Genomic DNA, 20,943 nt, shown 5'->3' with positions numbered 1-20,943 from the left:
TTTATCCATTTAGCTGGTTTTCTCCACAATACCACATGGAGAATGGCATTTCTTCTATGGGTTTTTGATAAGTTTTTTCAAAGAACTGACAAAAGATGGGAAACTCAGTTTGCTCGGTAAATTTTTAAAAAGTCTAAACCAAACATTGTTTTCTTATAATGCCACTCACTGACGCATAGGTATCTGATCAGAAATCTTGAACCAAACGCGTCCTAAGGGACCACCTGAAAAATGGTGGTCCCGCCTCACTCTAAATAATCTCCTTGAGAAGGTGATCTAAAACTGACACGTGGTTAAAAAGAGAGGACCTATCGGTCTCACTTGCATTCGGTAATCTTGCCAGCAAGCGTACACCTCAAAACCATAATCTCCCCTAATCCTATCTTTATTCGGATTTTTTTAAAATTATTATTGTCATATTTATTATGCAATTTGTGGTCACAATTAATTCGTGGGAAAATAAATCTTATAAATTTTAAAATTATGTCATTTTTTATTACTTTTATGATTATATAAATTTGATAAGAAAATCCATCTTCAAATAAATAATATAAATTATAATCTGTTTTAATTTTTGTATCATTTCTAATTATGTCTCATTTCTAATTATGTCTCATTTCATTGATGAGCTTAAAAGTTATTTTGACAGGTGATGCATATAATTGGAATTAGCCCCATTCTTATATTATTACTCAGTAAATCTTAATCGGTTGTGCATATAATGAATGCAGCATAATCAAGTATTGCTTGGCTTATTACTGGTTTCTAAACTTCGAATCTAAAAAATTGTAGTATTATTTAGAGAAGAATCTTGATGCTAGAGATAGAGAGCTTAAACGTGAGGCAGATCTTGAGGAGAAAGCTCCAAAAGTGAAAGCAAAATCTAAGATGTCCTAGGTAAACTCTCTGTTAGTTAAACAAGTCCATTTGTAATGGTGACACGATTGCCGTTTATTCTTTTGGAGAACTTAAAGGATAGCTTATAAATCCTAGTTCATTTTTGGATAACAGGCTGAGAAAGAAGCACGGAAGAAACAAAAGATGAAGGCCTTTCAGGCAGCAAATCAAAAGGCTAAAGGTGTGAAAAATGCAAAGAGATTGAAATGAGTAAAAAGGTCCACAACATCATAGGAGCTCTTTCATTAGACTAATTTACCATGTAGAGAGGGATAGAAGGAGAACTAGCAAATTGAGTGAGCTTCTCAGTATTTGTATATATTGTTTATCATCAGACTAACTATTTGGATCATTTGATGTTTATAATAGTTCCAAGTTAAGAGACTAGTTTTCCGTTGAAAGCAGAGGATGAAAAAAGAGCATTACAATTCATATCAACCTTGCTGCCCGAAATGACTATGTTAAATGAGATTATAAATTCAGACAAACACCGAATGAAAGAATTGTGTAAATTTGGTCAAACCATTGTCACCACCGAATGGGCCCTTGCCTTCTTATGCTACACTGAGTTTTTTTACCTCACATAAATTATAATGCAAATAGTGGAAGGAATTTTGCTTCATGAAATACCTATCCTTAACTTTGTATCTTTTTCTTAAAGCAATTAAATATTTGTTGATTATCTAGGGAAAACTGTAATAATACGCCTAAGATTTGCTTTAAAATAAAAAATACCCATAAGTTTTTTTAATCAACAATTTCCATATGATAAAAAAACATTCATACCCTTCCTTAATACCATAAATTTCTCTTTCTTCAATGCTTAGCGCCGTTAATATCTTTTTCTTCCAATCTCCATGGTTCATAAAGCAATGAACTTCAATGCAATGAACTTTCCCTTTACAATTTCACGATAAAATTTCAACATCTATATTATGAAGTTTATAATTTATTAAATTATGATATATATCTTTGTGTTTTCATATAATGATTTTAATAAACATATTTAAATACCATTGATGAAAATGAAATAAATTTCAGTATTTGAAATGCTTTGCATTTTTGCCTAACTTTTTTCCATTCTTCCAAGCATTTAGCTGAAATTGGAACAATAAAAGATAGGAGAAGTTTCCCATAAATAAATTGTTTCATGCAGAGATTGCTATCTCCTCCACCAACAAAAGCATTACAATTTTGATTAAAATTACCCAAAAGAAGAAGAAGAAAAAGATTTTGATCAAAGCTCTGCTTCAGACTCTTTCTCAGTGTCAGTACTGTCCTTCATCTTTTCTGTTGTCTTATGAAAGGCTTCTCCGACCACTTTTGCGGCTGATTTAGCAGATTCCTCAACTGTCTCTTTGCTTCTGTGGAAACTCTCCCCAACTGCTTCTTTCATTGTTCCTTTGGCACCATCATGTCCTGCCTCTCCCCCACCCCTGAAACTGAGAAAAAAACACATAGCGTTTACCTACATTACTATTCATGTGGAAACATAAAAGATAGAAAAATCAAATAAAACTTACTCCAAATTTGGTGGGGAGAATTGCATCTGCAGATCATGAATGACAGTTTTGATTTTCTCCCAGGAACTTTTGTGGGACTTTCTGAGTAGAGAAACGGTATCCATCAGTAGCTTGGAAAGAAGTGGTTTTTCTGGGTGTTCTTGAGCAACATTTTGGCCACCTTCGTCAAGTGTTGCAGGCTGGAATTGAAGAATGATAAGGACACAGAAAAGAAGAAACAAAAGGGTGGTTCTGCTGAATTTATCCATGCTAATAACTAACAAATTCTTCGAGGTTACGCAAGAGGAATGCCAATGTATTTGGCATCCAAGGTAGTTTGTAGTTTTTGGATTCTCTACTTTGAACACGTTCAGCCTACGTGGGGCTCGTATCTTGCATGTAGTGGTCCATACTTGAATATTTCAAACTATATAATTTTTTGTCCGAAAATAAAGAAAAATAATAAAAGAGAAAAAGATGCAAGTAATCAACAAAATAAAAAATTTAGATGATTTTTTCAGAGTAGACCACCCCCAAAAATAAAATAAAAGTAAAAATTAAAAAAATTAGACCGGAATATCAAAAACAAAACATGGCTTTTAAAACTAACTTTATTCAATGTGCATTACATTTTTAAAAAACAAAAACAACCCAGTTCTGCATTTTTAAGTAATACTACTCTCATTTTACATGAGAAAGTTATCTCATATTCTCTCACTTCGAAAATTGCACCATTTTTTTTTTTTTTACTTTTTAATGATGAGTCTCACTTGAATTCTCTCTATAACATGAGAGAACTACTCTCATGTAACATTGAGAGTAATATTTCCCTCTTAAGTTTTACTGCTGAAAAAAAGGAGTACGAGTGTTGGGGTTTCTCAACTAACCATTTTTAACATAACGTTGTGAGTATAATCATGCAATAATATGTGCTTATACAATTGGTTTTGGTTGATATTCAAACAATTTTTTTTGTACTGTAAAGTCGTAGGTCAGTGTAAACATTCTTTGTTAATCCTTCATAATGAAATTATCTTTCTGTAGGGCGAAAAAATAATTCATATATTCTAATTCCAAAATGCTTCTTGAACATCTTCCTCATAAGATTTAAGTTACCTCACATTTTATTTTTCCCTGGAAACGAACAATCCAATGGCATTATTCATGATTCCTTTATTTTGGGTATAAGCATCTGTCAACTAAAGCTGTTTCTAAGGCCAGTTTAAAACTTGGAAAAATCCATCTTATTCAGAGTGTGTTACGTACAGCACTGTTGACTTTTACAATAGCAGGAAAAGAAAGGTATGATATAAAAGAATGGACCACGTATCATTTAAATTCTTCCCAAACTTTGAACAAGTAGCTCCTCCTTACACTGAGAAAGCCTCTAACAAATGAATGAATCAATGGAGACAAGTTACAAGCGGAACAAAGAATTTTAAACAAACATATAACTTTGTTCCATGCAAGAATACATCAGAGTATTAACCTAGCAATGACTAATTACCCAATACAAAGATCTTCAGACATTAATATCTGAGCGCTTTGTTCTCGATGCAGTACTGATTTCTGAGGAGCCAGACAGAGAAAATCTAGGGAAGCTATAGCTTTGAGAGACTGAAACTGGCTGTTGAGGATAAAGTGTGGGCGGTGGAGTTAGATTGCGTTGAGCTGGAAGAGGAGGAAGCGTGTTATACTTGTAAGGATCACTGCTTAGACTGCAATCAATAACAAACTTTGTAAGGAGTGGCACAAAACAAGCTTAAAAAAGAAAGAAAGAAAACACATTATGATGAATTGATAATGAATAAGCGTGCACTCTATGTTAAAAGTTAATACTAATACTAATTTATAATTATTCCATCACCAAGATACCTAGGATTTGGAGCATAGTTCTACAACTACGATTTTATACAATGATCTGGGATTTTTCCAATCTCCATCTATATAACAAGACACAGCCAAATCCAATATTGCATCTATGCATGAGTCTTTCCAAAGCTGAAAAATAAGATCAAGAAAGCATATCCCAGCCAAGGACATTCTTGATGGTAAGTACGGTGGTGATGATTAAAGCACTGCAACATGCCAGCACCAAAATGATTTAAAAGACAAGCAGAAAATACCTCGTGTTATAAGACTGTTCATCTTCAATAAAATTTTCATCTATACGCTGAGCAGGTCTTTGAACTGAAGGAATGGACCATGGGCTTGGTGCAGGTATTTCATCTGAGAAATATCTTCTCCTGATCAACTAAAAGGAGAGGTACCAGAAAACTAAGATGATGACCCCATACATTAATAAAAGATAAAGAGATTGAAGACCATACTGACCATGCGGAAAAATTTCATCACAGCCTCCTTGTCATATCTTGCTTCTTTTGCGGCCTGCAGATATCCAACATAAAAATCGCAACTAATATAAGAAGAATGAATTGGATAGCAACTATTTAACAGAATGCAAAAACAGGCAGATCTCTGCATCAGATATGATCTGTTACTTCATAGGCACATATGTTATTTTAGATTTTGAATGATTAAAAGGGAAATCAAGACTCCCAGACAGTGTAGCATCTACAATTAAATATTTTCTAAAGCTAAGCACAGCGGGCAATGGCTGAGCTAAATACATTATTCATAATATGTGGCTCAAAAAAATATGCATTGACAAGAAATACACAAGTCATCCATAATATTCAAAACTTTAAAGAAATACACAAGGTGACAGGGAAAATTAGAAATTTACAATATTAACTTGTTTTCAATTTTGGAAAGACGCAAGGAGGAGAAGCTTTTCTGTATGGTTCTCATTAGATTCCACCCCATTCCATCAGCTAAAATACCATTTCATATACAGTTGTATGGTCATAAAAATAAAATAGGTGGAAATTATTTTTGTGAAACATGTTTAATATGTATTTCTCAAGCATTAAAAAACAAGCACAACAAAAATTTCAAATTGCCAGTATACTGGCTAGCAGTTGAAATTCCCTAGTAATTAGCACTAACATCTAATTTATTCAAATCTACCTGAATACAACATACTAATTTTCATGGGGGTAGCATACAATCCCAAGCATAACAAAGGGGAACAAAGCAAACTATTAAGTAAAACGGACACAAAAGATTTTAGTCAAGACACATACTGCAGTAAGGCCTCCACTGCTAGGAAAACTCTCAGTCAGCGGAAGCTCCTCACTGGATGGAAGCAAACCCTGCTTCTCGACCCACTGGCGTGCAACATCAACAAGATTCCCACTGCTTCCTCTTGTACCCTCTTTTGCAGCAATATCTGCTTTGTTACCGATAACAATATATGGAACAGGAAGGCCACCAGGGCCACCAGATCCCAAAGGAGCTGAAAATGTCCCAGTTGCAGCAATCTCAGCTGCCCACTTCTGCAAGCTAGACTTCGTTCTTCTCTGTGAAAGATCATGAACAAAAACTACACCTGCAAACGAAGTTCAAACAAGAAATCAAAGTTTACAAATCAGACAGCTAACTTTAAAAATTGCACTTACTGTTAAGGCATCATTAATTAGAAAACTAATTTTAATTGTAAAAAGTTTCAGAATACCCAAATGCTATTAAGAGATTAACGCAATTATATAAGATGGCAGTGATTAGGGTATTATGCAAATAAATGATATTTAGACAGCCAATTTCAAATCAATTATTATTGCAGATTAAAAAGATCAAGGCTGAAGGTTCAATAACAAAGTTAATTTATTTTCAGTATGCAAGACTTGAAAAAGAGAAACCAAGGATATACATAGAGACCTTAAACATTAGAAACCATCTTCTATCTCTTTTCCTTGGTCACAAATCTTGATTCTTTGTTTTGTAGACTTCCTAATTATTAGATCGAATATACACAACTACTTCTTACAAATGTAAAAAGAGTGAGCCTGGAATAGTGATAAAGCTGCTCCTTTGTGACTACAAGTTCGAATCCTGAAACAGTCTCTTTCAAATATGCAAGGTTAGGCTATGTACAAGGATTTCTTTCATCCCTAACCTTGCTAGTTGGGGTTTAATTTGGGAGCAGTTTTGATTCTTGCAAATGTAAACAATTATACATTTTACAAAACTAATACAATAGGAGCTTTGTTACTCACCATTAATCTGTGAGTAAAAGAGAGACCGACAATCTTTGTATCGTTCATGTCCTGAGACATCCCACAGTTCGACAAAGAAATCTCTCTCAGAATCACCTTTAAGGCTACTTGAAGAGCTTCCAGAATTTCCATAAGTAGTGTGCTGGAAAAAGAAAGAGAGGACATTCGGTGAAGACTTTGAACTACAGAAACCATGTACATTTTCTTGTGTAACCATCAAATGTGGAGTATTTACCTTCACATCTACGGTACATCCAATTGTCTGAGAAGGGCGAGCCACACAAGAACCTTTAACAATCAGGTGAACTAAAGAAGTCTTCCCAACACCTGCAATAATGAGAAAATTTGACATATCTGAACCTAAGATATCTCTGAAAAATGGTTACATAGGGAATCATAAAGAAGGGGGCCGGGGGCAATTAATCACATGCTCAGAAAAATCAAATTATTTTCTTCATCATATACCTAAAGTTAACTGATGTACATCCAAGGGTATGAAGTTTATAGACTCGGGAAGTAGCACCAATTATGCCTAAAGACTAACAAAAGAGATTTGATGTACTTGATGCAGTAATAACAATAAATACAAATCATAATTTTTCCTAAGAGCTTCAGAAAGACACCATATGCGAGATCATTTTCCAATGCATATTCCCCCCATGAAAATAATATATGGCAACTTAACCCTACTGTAAAAGTGGAATTATAAGTAAGAACTATTTCCAACCTCAGCACTGCAGTACTAAGCTAAGCAACACTAGATTTTGATTTTTTTTTCCCCCACTGTTGATTTATATAAATAGTCATTACTTAAGGCTCACTGCAGGTATAGCCTGTAAAAAATAAGGTAGCTCATCATTTACACCAAATGTTGTCCATTCATGCCACCCATGTTGCTCAGTTCCTGAGCTTCACTATTTCAGTCAAATAGTATTTCATTTCATCCCAGGATTTGATTTCACATAAAACCATCCAGTCATTTGCTGCACTCAATCACTAGAACTGAGTATGTCCTTGGGATGATAGTAAAAAAAATACTAATTTTGAACTATAAAATTCAAACCAATTCAGAGTAGAAATTTTCAATCTTAATAAATCCAAACTTTTGTGGAGTCAAAGATCATCCATTTTTTGAAGTTGGCCTATTATCCTGTAACACTTGGTTCATAATAACTTAGAAAGGTCAAACACATAGGTTCAAAAGTATGCCCAAAGAAATTATCACATTACTTCAAGACTTACTTTCATCAGCTGAATGTCAAAGCACATAGGGTTTCTCTGCAACTTCCATCATCTTCCAAGTTGTTACTCTCATTATAAGATGTTGATCCTTTTAAAACAAATAGATTCCCTAGAATCTATTTATGCATCTAAAGATTCTAAACCCTTCCAAATTGAATTTCTATAACCTTGTGCATATCACACCATATTGCAGCTAATGTTAGTAAAATAACTCATGTGGGCCCCATTACTTTTCTCAGTCCCCTGATCTAAGGTTTTCAGCAGCACTGTTACAAAATTTCAATCAACTTGACTTTTGTCCACAACAACAAAGAACAATCAGAGAATTTCCTATTGCCACTGGCAAATCATAATAAAAAAAATTAAAACACATCAATTGGGAAAGGTTAACACTAAGTCACTAAGAACAACAACAGTAAAGGGGGCCCTAAGAATCATGCACCTGAGTCACCAACAACGAGTACTCTGACCTGGCCGCATAGCACCCCACCGTTCTGCTCTTTGTTATCTCTCTCACGGTCCCTCCAGAACATCATTTCCTCTTAACGAAGAAACCAAACTCCAAATGCAAACTCAATTGCAGTGATCAAGTTCCTTCAAATGGATTCAAGCACCAATTTTTCAAAATGGGTAATCCGAATTTTGTTCCGGAATCCATGTCATGTGAGAATTAAGCCAATATCAGAGGAAGAAATTGACATCCCATTGTTACACATCTTTGAAAGAAAGAAAAAAAACACCCAGAAAATCAAACCAACCACTTCGCCTACGGATCTGAAATTGGTAGACCCAGATGAGGGTCTTCCCTGCTTAGAGTTTAAGAAAGTTGACAAGTAACTAAATAAAAAAACGATTCAGATGAAGATTGATTGGGATTTGGCTTTCAAAAGGGTAAGAAAGAGTTGAACAGAACAATATGCAAAATGGTTCGGAGTTTGGATTTGGATCAGAGCGAAGGTACCTGGAAAGATGCTACCACAAACTTGAGGGAATGATGAGATCTCGCTACTCATTCGTGTAAACCACGCGATCAAAGAGCACGTGAAATGAATGTATCAAAAATCAAATAAAACTTCATTTCATCTCTTGTTTATTTAATTTTTGATAAAGCCCTTCTCAATTATTAATCTTATCTCACATAATATATAAATACTTTATGTAGGTAAAATAAAGTTATGAAACTCATAATTTTTTAAAAAATAAAAAATTGGTACAAGAATTTATGAGTGTATGATATAAAATAATTATGTGACATAAGTTATATTTTATTCTTATTAAATAAATAAATAAATAAAATTTGCACACGCACTTAGAATCCAACCATTAAAGAATAAAAGAATAGTCCTGATTTTTCTTTTAAAAAAAGAAAGTCAAGCAGATTACTTTACCTCATCAATTAAAAAAATTACAGGAAATAATGACATCTGTCACTTTATGATGTGACATTTGGCATGTAAAATTTAGAATTAATATTTAAATTCAGATAGTCAGTAATTTTTTTATGATATAAAGATAAGCATTAATTTTGAAATTAAATCGATGCTCCAAAATATATTAAGAGATTAAATTAAATTTATAGGAACATATAAATATTTAAACTAAATGAAAAAAGATTAACTTGATGTTTCATATACAATGAAACGTAAGTATTTAACCACACAAAAAAAGAAAAAGCCTAAGTAACTGATTAATTTAGTCGTGTCCCATCAAACCCATATGTAATGAGGCTAAGGTAAGGCCCAAAATAAATATTTAAGGTACGGCCCTCTCGAGCACAACTTTAGACCCAAATTATGTAGATGTTAGTTTTTTTTTTTTTTTTTTTTTAAATAGATGTTGGTTCTTTCGTCTATTGTGAATGTGGACAATGATAGCAGCTTGAACTTTGAATGAGTTTCATATGCTGTGGGGGCCAAATGGGGAATGCTAGAACAAATCAGCGGCGTTTGGTAGATGAAAAAAAAATTTATCAGAAAAATATAATTATTAGAGATCTATAGAGAAAGTGAGTTAAGTTGAAAAGTTAAAAAAAAGTTATTTGATTGAGCCAAATATTACCAGACAAATTGATTAAAATTTTTGAAATCTATGTTTTGTTGAGGATAAAATATTGATGGGTAAATGATATAAAATTACAAAAGTAATCCCATAATAATTTTTTAATATTAATACAAGTGGCCATTGCTCTTTAGATGAAGGTATTTTGGTTTGACTTTTGGTTACCCTTCTTGCTATTTAGCCGGCTAACTACACAATACCACCTCCAAGTTGTCTTTTAAAACAATGACTTGTGCTTGCATTTTACGACCATTTCTCAAATGCTATGCAAATAAAACAGCTGAATTTTTTTTTCAAAACTGTCTACCAAACATGGACATCATACTTTTCTAAAGTCATATGCATAGAAAATTATTTGAAAATCTTGAAACAAAAACCCCACACCTAAAGTGATTCTCGAATATAGATAAACAATGGTTTGATAAATGTAAAAAAAATTCGATTTAGTGATGTGCTTAAATGTTATTTAATATCTATTCATATTATCTAAATTTTTTCTTAACTTTAACTCATTTATATCCCTATTTATTTGCAGCACCCAAAAAAGACGAATATCAACGAATTGTCATCATTAATAAGCTAGACGAGCAAGCAACATACGCAATACTACGAAGCACCGACACTTCAAAAATCCTGATGTGTCGTGTTCGACACTCCGACACTCCCCGACACTCCAACATGCGTTATAGAAATTCAAAAAAGGTTCAAAGGTTGTGTTGTGTTGAGTTTTTAGTTCTAACTATTAGATTCATTGAATTACGATTACTACTTTATTGAGTTTAATATAAATATTTTGGATATCTTATGTTTCTTTGCAAAACTGATGAATATTATAAGTTTAGTTTTATTTTTTTGTTAAATTATTGAATATTAAATATAATATACTCTACATAAATTAAAAATATTATTTAATATCAAAACGTGTCCTAACGTGTCGAAATCTAACATTTTTTAGAATTAACGTGTCGGAGTATCGTATCGTGTCGTGTCAGTGTCGGTGCTACATAGACGTAATATATGCGTGTCTAAAAGTAAGAATGAGAACAAATAAAATAAAATATTTAATTTAACAAAAAATATATATAATTTTTTTGTTTGTATTTATTTAATAAAAATATAAATAAGTGAAGAATTCTGCCCAAGTTTTATTGGGAAAAATTAATTTTAAAGACCACTAACCGGAAATATTTATTTTTGAGGGATTAAAAAAGTTAAAAATTAGGCACAAAGTCTATTTTAACTTTCTTAGTTCTGTAAGATTAAATCATCCTTCTTAACTGTCCTTATTATTAATTTTTTAATTTTATAACCAGAAAAATCAAAGGTAAATTTTGATTATAAACTATCTTCAACCTAGCTTGGAGTTAGTCTCGCTTCATGTATTAAAAACAAAAATTTGACATACATTGGTAATTGACAAGTAGTGAAAGAAGACAAATTAAGTAACCACGAGTTGAGCCAACAAAGATGGATACAGTTGGCTAATGATTTGATCCATAAACCATATTCTTTCCACAAGGACGTGGATTCAAACTCCTCTAACTGATATAAGGATTTTGTTAATGAATGACATATAATTCCTCTTGAAAATCTTCAAAGAGATTTGAAGTCTTCTCTGATCCTGGTAGATTATCGATCTCTAACCCACGATGAGTTTTCAGAAGCCGAAAATGCCTAAACATTAGAATCAACATAGGAGATTTGGTTGTAATAAGAGGTAAATGGGCTTTCGTGATTGTGCACACCTTCATAAGTTGTTATCACATAGCTCGAGTCATCCCTATCCCTTTCAACCCTTTTCTTCACATTGCATCCTCCACTTGAACATTTGTAGTAGTTCCTGTCATCATTCAACGATTCTCCTAGCTATTAGTTACTTGGAAAACTGAATGTATTGATTATTAACTGATCAAACTCAATCAAGTAATTAAAGAAAGTAATTCAACTGTAAGTATTAAATTGATGAATAAGGACAAACTCTCACAAATGCATAAATGCTTCACTTAGTTCAGACTTTGTGCACTATAAACTTAACAAGAATATCTGCTTAATCAAATTATCAATTTCTTATTTTGTTAACCAGCATGAATCGAATCAAATTTTTTTGAATCAATACAGTTTAATTTTACCAAGTGAGCCAATTTTTATTGACAATAGAACTTAACTGTCTTAAACAACTATAAATGAAACACCACATATGATAATTCAAATTTAGTCTTATTTTCCTTCTTTAATCATATCTTAAAAATATTTTGACCAAAAGAAAAATACTAAGAATAAAACAACTACACATCTCTCTCAATTAGTAGTTTTTTTTAATTGAATTAACAATATTTTATTAAAAATAATATTAATTTTTTCCAAAGAGAACAAACTTATTTGTGCCTCGCCTCAATTACTATCAACTTCAAGCACAAATAAATAAAAGACCACCAACGCTTGTTGGTATGAATTAAAAGAAAAAATTAATTCATTTAAAATTAGGTTTTGAATTCGAGTTTTATAAATAGAGAAAATAAAGGTTAAGACAATTTGTCTTAATATGTGAGTCTACCTAATTGAATTCAAATTAATCAGAGACTTGAATAATTTTCAAATACACATAATCTTAAATTAGGAAGAAAAAAAAAACTAAAGGAGCACCAAAAAGAGAGAGGGAGAGGAAGAAGTCACAAACCAAACTAATATCATGTACATGTTATATGGCCATAATAAATAAACCTCAAATCATATATATCTCAACTAAAAAATCTTAAATAAGTTTATGAAATATTTTATTTATATAATTTTTACTTAATAAGGAGAAAATACATTCCTTTAAGCCTTTAATTGGTGTCCATGAATAACTCACAACCACACAAGAGTCCTTATCCCCAAGCCATTAATATATGACCGGCCGCCACAACATTAATCTAGCCCAGACGCACTACCCCTGCTATATCACACTAAAAAAAAAAAAAATTTGATTTCGTATGACTTAATTAAAAAGAAAAGATTTCGTATGAGTTAACCAGCCACACGTTAATTTAACTCACATGCCTCCTAACTCACCACCAGCCTAGATCTAAACATATGTTCTTTTAAGAAAGGAAAAACATGTAATTTGTAAACATCGATCCTATTTAAACCACAAAAGTAAAATTAAATAATAAATTAACTCTATTATACTTTTATCTGATTTACTATTCAAAAATATTATTCTTACACTTAAGCTTGTATATTTTTCTTTTACATTTACTTGTTGAGAGAAAAAAAAATGAAATTGAAAAAAAAATTCTCTTTTTTTTTTTTTACATAAAATGAAGGTGTAAATTGTAAAAAAATTGAGTGTAGAAATAACATTTCCCTTTATTATTATTAGTATGGGAAAAAAATATTTTATGTTTTGCTACCGAAAATATTCCTTTCATACACTCATAAAAGTTAGTGTGTTTCACTGACTTATATTCTTTCTTCTTTTCGTAATAAAATTTATTTACTTTTATATGAATACTACATAAACATATTTTGTAATAAAAGTAGAAATATTAAACCCTATCAATAGTAATTTGAGATAATTTTATCTCCTCTAATATAATTTCTTTTTTTATAAACGCAATTTTATTCGAATAAAGAATATTTATATTTTGGTGAAGCTAATTCTCCCAATAAAAAAAAAAATTACATGCACAAACCCAACAATAACATTGAGAAATTTAAACCCTTAGAATATACCTTAGATTGGGGTTGTTCTTCACGGACTTCTTTCCATACTTCCTCCATTTGTATCCATCATCCATAATCTCAAGCTCTGATCTTGTTCTAAACGCGATCCTTGGATTCACTTCTGCCTTATTTCGCTTGATCCCATTTTTGGATTTTCTGCATAACATTATTCAACATAATCCAAAATACACGTTATATTAAAAAAAACAAAAAAAAAAAACATGCTTAATTCTACATAGACACACGCACGTATATATATGGAAAAAATAAATCTCATGTTGTAAAAGAATTCTAATCTCATGTAATAGATACATCAAGTATGGGACTCACCTATTTAAAAAAAACAAAAAACAAAAAAATGAGTAGCACACCTCTTTATGATGTGTGTAGGAAAGATTTGTTTTATCACGTAACATGAGAAAAACAAACCCACATATATATATATATATATATATAGTACTATATGCCATTTTATTGTTTAACGAAGGAAAGCAACCAAAAGAGAAAAAGAAAAGCACTTACATGTTATTGTTGTTGGAGGTTGCACCATTGAATCCGTGACTGGCATCGCTGAAGGTTACCTTCTCTGACGAATCAGTACTTTGTGATCGAGAGTACTCTTGATGTTGATCAGCACAATCATCGAGAATGAGATAATCAGAAAGTAGAAACTCAGAGGAGGATGGAGCTATGTCAGCAGAGCGAGCATAGTTTGGGTTAGAATGTGGGTTTACAAAATAGTAGTCCATTGCATATGGTAAGTGCAAAGACTAGGGAGTGAAGAGCATTTGGCCTTTTTATGACTTAGCCAATGGTTTTATATTGAAAATTTTAATATCTAGTAGGATAAAAATATAGTTTTCCCTATTATGCTTTTTCTTTGAATGATCCTTCCAAACACCTTCCTAGACGGATACAATGAAGGTTCCTCTCGCTGATCCACGTGTTAACATCAATCACGCTAAGTGACGTCATATCATGACGTGATGGTAATTGATGCCACTGTTCCACTAAGGTAATACCATTTTTTTATTTTTTTTATTTTTCTTTTTCAATAGACGATGCATATTTTAATATTTTGATAGACATCATATGGAATCTACCCTAATTCATTAGCACTTGGGGTTTCATTATCTCATCAATTTCAAATTAAATATTGAGTAAACACCTTTTTTAGTCTCTGTTAATATTTATGAAGTCCTTTTTAGTCCCTGGCAATAAAAAAAGACCAAATTGGTCCCTAAAATTACAAAAAAAGGGTCATGTTAGTCCTTATGTCAACTCTCAAATATGTAGAGTGGCCTTTTTCTTGTACTTTCAGGGACTAATTTGGTCCTTTTTTATTGTCAGGGACTGAAAAGGACTTCGTAGATATTGCCAGGGACTAAAAATGGTATTTACTCTTAAATATTATAGCTAGTTACCCATGACAGCATCAACAGTACTTGTGGATTGTGGCGGCTTGAGATATATCATGTGACAAAATTGTCTTTTACTGAAAAAAAATAAAAAAAAATTACGCTCCTTCTCTTCTAATTTTTAGTAGTTATATACAAATTTGCCAAAGTTATGACATATAAATCGAGTAGCTTCTTGTTGTATCCTAGACTCTTACACTTCAATTTTCTGCTTATTTTGTGGGAATTATTATTTAACATACACAATAAATAAAAATAATAATTTTAATCGTTCATTATTTGACAAATGCCATAACTCTAGATTTAAAATATACATATTTTACGATTAAAAATTATAAATAAGTTTTGAAGTCATTATGGTACCTTCAATTCAAGTTCTATAAATTTATTGAAATCCATGCATATTTAAAGTATATTAGATCAACTTGTGATTATAATATTGGTGACATGTAACCAAAGAAATATTATTTCAAAAAATCTCTAATCACAACTTGCATCCATTTAGTGTTGTTATGAAAATCTTAAAACATTTATATATAACTTTTAGGGCTCGTTTGGTGGACAGGGTAGGATATGATATGGGTTGATAAAGATAGGATACAGCCTATATCATGTCATGTATTTGATGAACACCTGATTAGCAATCTGATAAGATTATGTAGAAGGAGAAAGGAAAAATAAAAAATAAAATATAATGCAATAAATACAAATATATTGGATAACGTGTGAATATATTGGATTAACGTGGGGCTATATTAGGTATCCAATATTGGTATTCTATCATGTTGGATCCTAACCCAGCTCTCCCATAGGATAAGAAATCATGTATTGGATAGGATAAAATGAGACAATAGGATAAGCTAATCATATCCTATTGACCCACCAAACAATAGATAAAAGTAAGATATAATAAGTTATCATATCTTATCTTCTTTATCAGGTGCTCCAAACAGGGTCTTAAAGCACGTGAACCAAATAACAAAATAAGCTATTAGTAAATATAAATAATTGGAACTTGTAAGTTGTAACTATCAATTGCTCATAAAATAGGATTATTAAAGATAAATATACATAACTAGTTTTAGATTATTTATTTTTATTGTTATTTTCTCTGCAACACTTATTTCCTTGACTTGTTCCAATTAGATTAGATTATGTATTTGGAGCAACGAAATCAGACAAATCAAGCAAAGGTGACATCGTGCCCATTTTAAGTAAAGATGACTAGATGCTAAGAGATTTAGCTCCACATCCGACTTTTGCTCTCATTTTGTCCCAAGTTGATCTCACCTCTCTCTCTCTCTCTCTCTCTCTCTCTATATATATATATATATATATATATATATATATATATATATATATATATATATATATATAATAATAATATCATCAATATTTTATTCGAATGAAAGAAAAATAAAGATCACTTTGTTTGGAATATCGCTTAAACAGAATTAAATAATTTATTGTATAGAAGTGATGAGTTTGAAATCATATAAACAAGATAAGTTTTATAAATTATCATATCATCTTATATTCTTAAAAAATATAATTTAAAAATAAATTATTTGTATTGAAATAATTTTTTATAATAATTTTTTAAAATAATCTCATGCATTATTTTATTACAATTTTTTATAATAAATTACATTTATTTTTTATTATAATAACAAAAAATATACTTACAAACATAAAAACATTAATAATTGAAGGAGCTCATTACAATAGCTATTAAAAAAGTGTTATATTTATACCAAAAAAAAAAAAAAAACTGCTGTACTGAAAGATTATGGACAATATCGACGAAGAGGTTTAATTATTTAATTGATATTTAAAGAAAAAATCTTAAAAATTTTCAATAACTAACAAGCATCATGTGCATTACATGAATATTCTAAATTTAGAAAAAATAAAAAATATAAATCAAAAGAAAATATTTATATTTTTAAAAATTATAAAAAGTTATGTATAATTAATTTGGGTAGAATTTAAAAATATACATTAAAAAATAAAAAAATTAAATTAAAAAGGAGATATGCATACTTAATTTAAAAGAATTTGAATTTGAAAGAAAAAATTAAGAAAGATATATATAATTCGTTAAAGGAGTATAGACTCGATCAAAAGATTAAGTCACTTTTAAAATAATATATTTTGATTTAATATATATGAATGGGCCAATGGGGTATCTGAATTTGGAATGAGAAATGTATAATTATTTTTTGTTTGAATTTTTTTACTATTAGTTATCTGATTAATCTAATTTGAATCAGGTAAGATAAGACTATAAGAAGAGTAAAGCTCTCTCTTAGTATGTTGGAACAACTCCTTACATCTACATGCTTAGTGTATAATTTAAAGGTTTTTAAAAACATAAAAAATATGCTAAACAAAGTTAAAAGCAATGTGACTCAAGAAAAATATAAAAGGAGGTTATGTCACTTTATTCACTCATGATAAATATTCAATTATTAAAATTTGTATTTTTTTTTAGAAATATTTTTGTTGTTGTAATTTGAAGGTTAAAATTATATTATTATATTATTAAATATAAAAAAAATTCTAGCAATAAAAGATAAATTTATTTCTAAAAAATAAAATTATCTCCTGAATTTGAATGTAAAAAATATTTCTAAAAAATTCTAGCAGTAAAAAATAAAATTATTTCTAAAAAATAAGGTTAGAAATATTTTTGTTGTTGTAATTTGAATGTAATCATGGTACCGTTCAGTGCATCCTGACCATCTGTCAAATAATGACAAGTCTACCGTGGGTATGTGGACAACATTCCTCTAGGCTTTTGCCTTTGGGAGATACAATATAATATAATATATGTGAAAGTACAAGGAAATAGCTCATATGATAAGAACAATACTTCACTTATGTAGCGTTTGGTTCCGGAGAAATTGTTTTTTATTAGCGAAATGTAATTGATAGGGAAATGATTGGAAAGTGAGCTTGGTAGGAAAATGTAAAAAAAGTTGTTTGGTTGATCCAAATATTACTAGGGAAATTTATTTAAATATGCAAAATCTATGTTCGAGAGAAACTTTGCACCTGTTTTTTCACTTTCCCAGTTATCTCAAAATACCACATCTCAAGTGGTATTCTGTAACAGTGAATTTCATCCAAAAATCAACGCAAAAGTCATTTTCCTATCTATCCTATTTGCCTGGTATTTTTTTAAAAACCCTGAACCAAACGTGATATTTTCCAATATCCACTTACATTTTCCCATCAATCCCAAAATAAACCTTCAACCAAACACTACCTTACACAACAATCATTTTGTCAATCTCACCAGCACACCAAGCATGCCGTGATCATTTTTTGTTGGTCACATACAAGAATGAGTCATCTTGTTTACTTTCTTTTTCACAAAAATTAATATTCATGAGCACAAAAATCAAAATTCTAAATTCTAATAATGTATCAGATTAATGATAAGAGCAACTGATTTGTTATTCTAGCACCAAAGTACAATTCTTGAAGGAAAAAATAAAGAACATACAAGTATTATTTCATTAAAAATGTGAGGATTTAAAAGAGAGAATAGAGACTTGACCGAAGAGATGAAATTGCCCCGAATGGCAAGAGATGAAAAAAAAGAATAAAGAAAAGAAAAGCAAGCTGGTGTACAATAACAAATTATTTTTGAGAAATGATTACTTAATATTCGACAAATGTTGAGCACTTCGCTGAAGTCTCACTGACTTGTGTGGTTGGCTGGTTGGCGCTTGTAGTTGAAAGAACACGTGATTAAATATACATGAGAGAGTCATAATTTTTTTTATGACATCTCGTATAGGAATGTCAATAGATCGAATTCAACTAAATTTTTTAAAAAATTAAATTGAATTGGTTTAAATAATTTTGTTCGGTTCGATTTGAAAACGGTTCGGGTCAAACTTATTCTGAAAAGAAAATTAAAGAAATAAAGAGATAAACCGATTTGGTTTGAAAACGGTTTGGTTCGGTTCTTGAATTAGTTTTTAAAAATCGGTTCGATTCTTGAACTGATTCTTAAAAAATCAGTTCTATTTATGAACTGATTTTCAAAAATCAGTTATTTTAACAGCACTTCGGTTCAGTTCATAGTTCAGTTCAATTTTTTTGGTTCTTTTGCACATCTTTAGGTCATAAATTTTTTAATTCTATAATATGCAATTCATTAATTTATGTATCATAACTATCTCTTATAATAACTGTATTTTAATGTTATAACTAAAATAGTACATATTTAATAATACAATATACAATAAATTTCTTATTTCGAAATCACTTAAAAAGTTTTCAATACAATTGGTAAGGTGGTGCCTAAACTAGTTACATGGCACGCCATCTTAATCGTCACTTTTAACGGCTCTTTAATTTAATTGATTTGATCTTAATCCCTTTCTTTTTTTTAATGTCAAATTTAGATCAAACTTATTTAATGATAAAAAAATTAATATATTAAAATGAGAATACATCACGACTAGGTAGGGGTGTAAATAGGCTAGGCTTTAGCTTAATAGGCCAGACCTGTGCAAAAAACATTGGGTATGGTCTGGCCTATTAGTTTGTGTAGGCTCCAAATTTTAAGTCTAGTCTCACCTGTATTTAAAAAATAAAAACCTTGACCTAGGCCTGTTAGCCTGTATAAGCCTATTAAACATTCAACAATTAAAATAATATTATTTTATTATTCAAAAATATTAAAATAATAATTTTATTTATTATATTTTAAATAAATAATATGATATAGACCGATATGTAGGCTTATAGGTCCGATATGTACAAAAAAACCTATGACCTGTTTTCTAAATAGATTTTTTTAAAAGCCTAGACATGTTCTATTTTACTATTTATAATAGGCCAAACATCGCCTAATATAGACTAGGCCGTAGGCTCCTATAAACCGGCCTAACCCATTTAAACCTCTACTACTAGGAGTCTAGAGTCTGAGTTGCCCTGATCCGTTTTAAAAGTAATACAAATTTGAGCTAGCCTATTTAAAAATTAGGTTAGTGATCTATTTTAAAAGGCATGACCTTTAAGCCTTTAGATTTGACTTCTATTTTTAATAAAATCATACAAATATAAATGAAAATACTACAATATAAATGATTAACCTTTTTTTTTTTTGGTAGACAAATGATTAACCTTTTTAATATATAAATATAATTTTTTAAAATATATTAAATTTAACTTTAAATTAATTTATTAAAATATAATAAATAAGAATCTAATGATTAAAGTATGACCGGTCATACTTAGTGTAGTTTGTAAGAGTTTGTAAATAAAAAAGTTTATAAATATAACCTGCCCCTATATATATATATGGAGCAGGATCCTTTGACACCGGTGTCAAATTTTGAAATTTGACACCAAATCCCAATCATTGATTTTCGCTAATCAACGGTTATCATTTATTGGAATTAATAATTAATTAATAAGTTTAATTCCCAATAAATAATAACTGTTGATTGGCAAAAATCAACGGTTGAAATTTGGTGTCAAATTTCAAAATTTGACACCGGTGTCAAAGAATCTTATCTATATCTATATATATATATATGAGGTAGGATCCTTTGACACCGGTGTCAAATTTAAAGTTTGACACCTCATCTAAGATCCGTTAGATCAAAAAAGATCAACGACTTTGATTTGTAAGCATGTGACACCATTGATCTTTTTTTATCTAACGGCTCTTAGATGAGGTGTCAAACTTTAAATTTGGCACCGGTGTCAAAAGATCCTACCTATATATATATATATATATATAGGTTAAACGTTGGTCCTGTGATAGGAAAACCAAAAGTGTTAAACGTTGGTCCTGTGATAGGAAAACCAAAAGTTTTTCATACATGGATCTTCGTGCATTCTTTTTCCTTTTTTTTTTAATAAAAATCATGTGGGTCCATTAATTTTATGTGTCAACAGGAAATATTTATATTTTCCTTGTAACATAATCCTTGTTTTACCCTATATATATATAAATAAAGAGTGAAAATGAAGTTT

General features: G+C 30.4%; 3 protein-coding genes across 5 annotated transcripts; all 3 read right to left on the bottom strand.

Moving 5' to 3' along the window:
* Positions 1-2,134: 2,134 nt before the first annotated feature.
* On the bottom strand, positions 2,135-2,668 carry LOC133289930 (uncharacterized). Its single transcript, XM_061487968.1, has 2 exons — positions 2,421-2,668; positions 2,135-2,333 (listed from the first exon to the last, which is right to left on the bottom strand). The coding sequence occupies exons 1-2, from the start codon at positions 2,666-2,668 to the stop codon at positions 2,135-2,137; spliced, it is 447 nt and encodes a 148-aa protein (XP_061343952.1).
* Positions 2,669-3,727: 1,059 nt separating this feature from the next.
* LOC133290403 (small GTPase LIP1-like) lies at positions 3,728-8,775 on the bottom strand. 3 transcript variants are annotated; one of them, XM_061488486.1, is made up of 8 exons: positions 8,721-8,775; positions 8,202-8,353; positions 6,753-6,844; positions 6,518-6,659; positions 5,546-5,850; positions 4,734-4,787; positions 4,526-4,653; positions 3,728-4,117 (listed from the first exon to the last, which is right to left on the bottom strand). In XM_061488486.1, exons 2-8 carry the CDS (start codon positions 8,293-8,295, stop codon positions 3,922-3,924), a joined length of 1,011 nt encoding a protein of 336 aa, XP_061344470.1. In that variant the 5' UTR covers positions 8,296-8,353; positions 8,721-8,775; the 3' UTR covers positions 3,728-3,921. The 3 variants fall into 3 exon arrangements, with proteins under 3 accessions (XP_061344470.1, XP_061344463.1, XP_061344474.1); XM_061488479.1 differs by lacking the exon at positions 8,721-8,775 and having other exon boundaries at positions 8,202-8,711; XM_061488490.1 differs by lacking the exon at positions 8,721-8,775 and having other exon boundaries at positions 6,548-6,659; positions 8,202-8,711.
* A 2,420-nt stretch (positions 8,776-11,195) lies between these two features.
* LOC133290864 (probable WRKY transcription factor 51) lies at positions 11,196-14,291 on the bottom strand. The gene is made up of 3 exons (XM_061489009.1): positions 14,045-14,291; positions 13,532-13,678; positions 11,196-11,657 (listed from the first exon to the last, which is right to left on the bottom strand). Exons 1-3 carry the CDS (start codon positions 14,269-14,271, stop codon positions 11,492-11,494), a joined length of 540 nt encoding a protein of 179 aa, XP_061344993.1. The 5' UTR covers positions 14,272-14,291; the 3' UTR covers positions 11,196-11,491.
* Between the last annotated feature and the right edge of the window lie 6,652 nt (positions 14,292-20,943).

This window comes from Gastrolobium bilobum, unplaced genomic scaffold (genome assembly GCF_033153095.1).
Source record: "Gastrolobium bilobum isolate Gb01-03AN ecotype WA unplaced genomic scaffold, APGP_CSIRO_Gbil_v1 utg4377, whole genome shotgun sequence".
Lineage (NCBI taxonomy): Eukaryota > Viridiplantae > Streptophyta > Magnoliopsida > Fabales > Fabaceae > Gastrolobium > Gastrolobium bilobum.
This window is presented reverse-complemented; position numbering and strand designations above follow the sequence as displayed.

Coding starts and splice junctions, on each gene's coding strand:
- LOC133289930 (XM_061487968.1), bottom strand. CDS start 2,668: ATGGATAAATTCAGCAGAACCACCCTTTTGTTTCTTCTTTTCTGTGTC. Junction 2,334..2,420: donor TTCTCCCCACCAAATTTGGA/GTAAGTTTTATT, acceptor TCTCAGTTTCAG/GGGTGGGGGAGAGGCAGGAC.
- LOC133290403 (XM_061488486.1), bottom strand. CDS start 8,295: ATGATGTTCTGGAGGGACCGTGAGAGAGATAACAAAGAGCAGAACGGT. Junction 6,845..8,201: donor ACTCGTTGTTGGTGACTCAG/GTGCATGATTCT, acceptor TCATTATTGCAG/GTGTTGGGAAGACTTCTTTA. Junction 6,660..6,752: donor GATGTACCGTAGATGTGAAG/GTAAATACTCCA, acceptor TTCTTTTTCCAG/CACACTACTTATGGAAATTC.
- LOC133290864 (XM_061489009.1), bottom strand. CDS start 14,271: ATGGACTACTATTTTGTAAACCCACATTCTAACCCAAACTATGCTCGC. Junction 13,679..14,044: donor ACCTCCAACAACAATAACAT/GTAAGTGCTTTT, acceptor AATGTTATGCAG/AAAATCCAAAAATGGGATCA. Junction 11,658..13,531: donor AAGAACAACCCCAATCTAAG/GTATATTCTAAG, acceptor GAATGATGACAG/GAACTACTACAAATGTTCAA.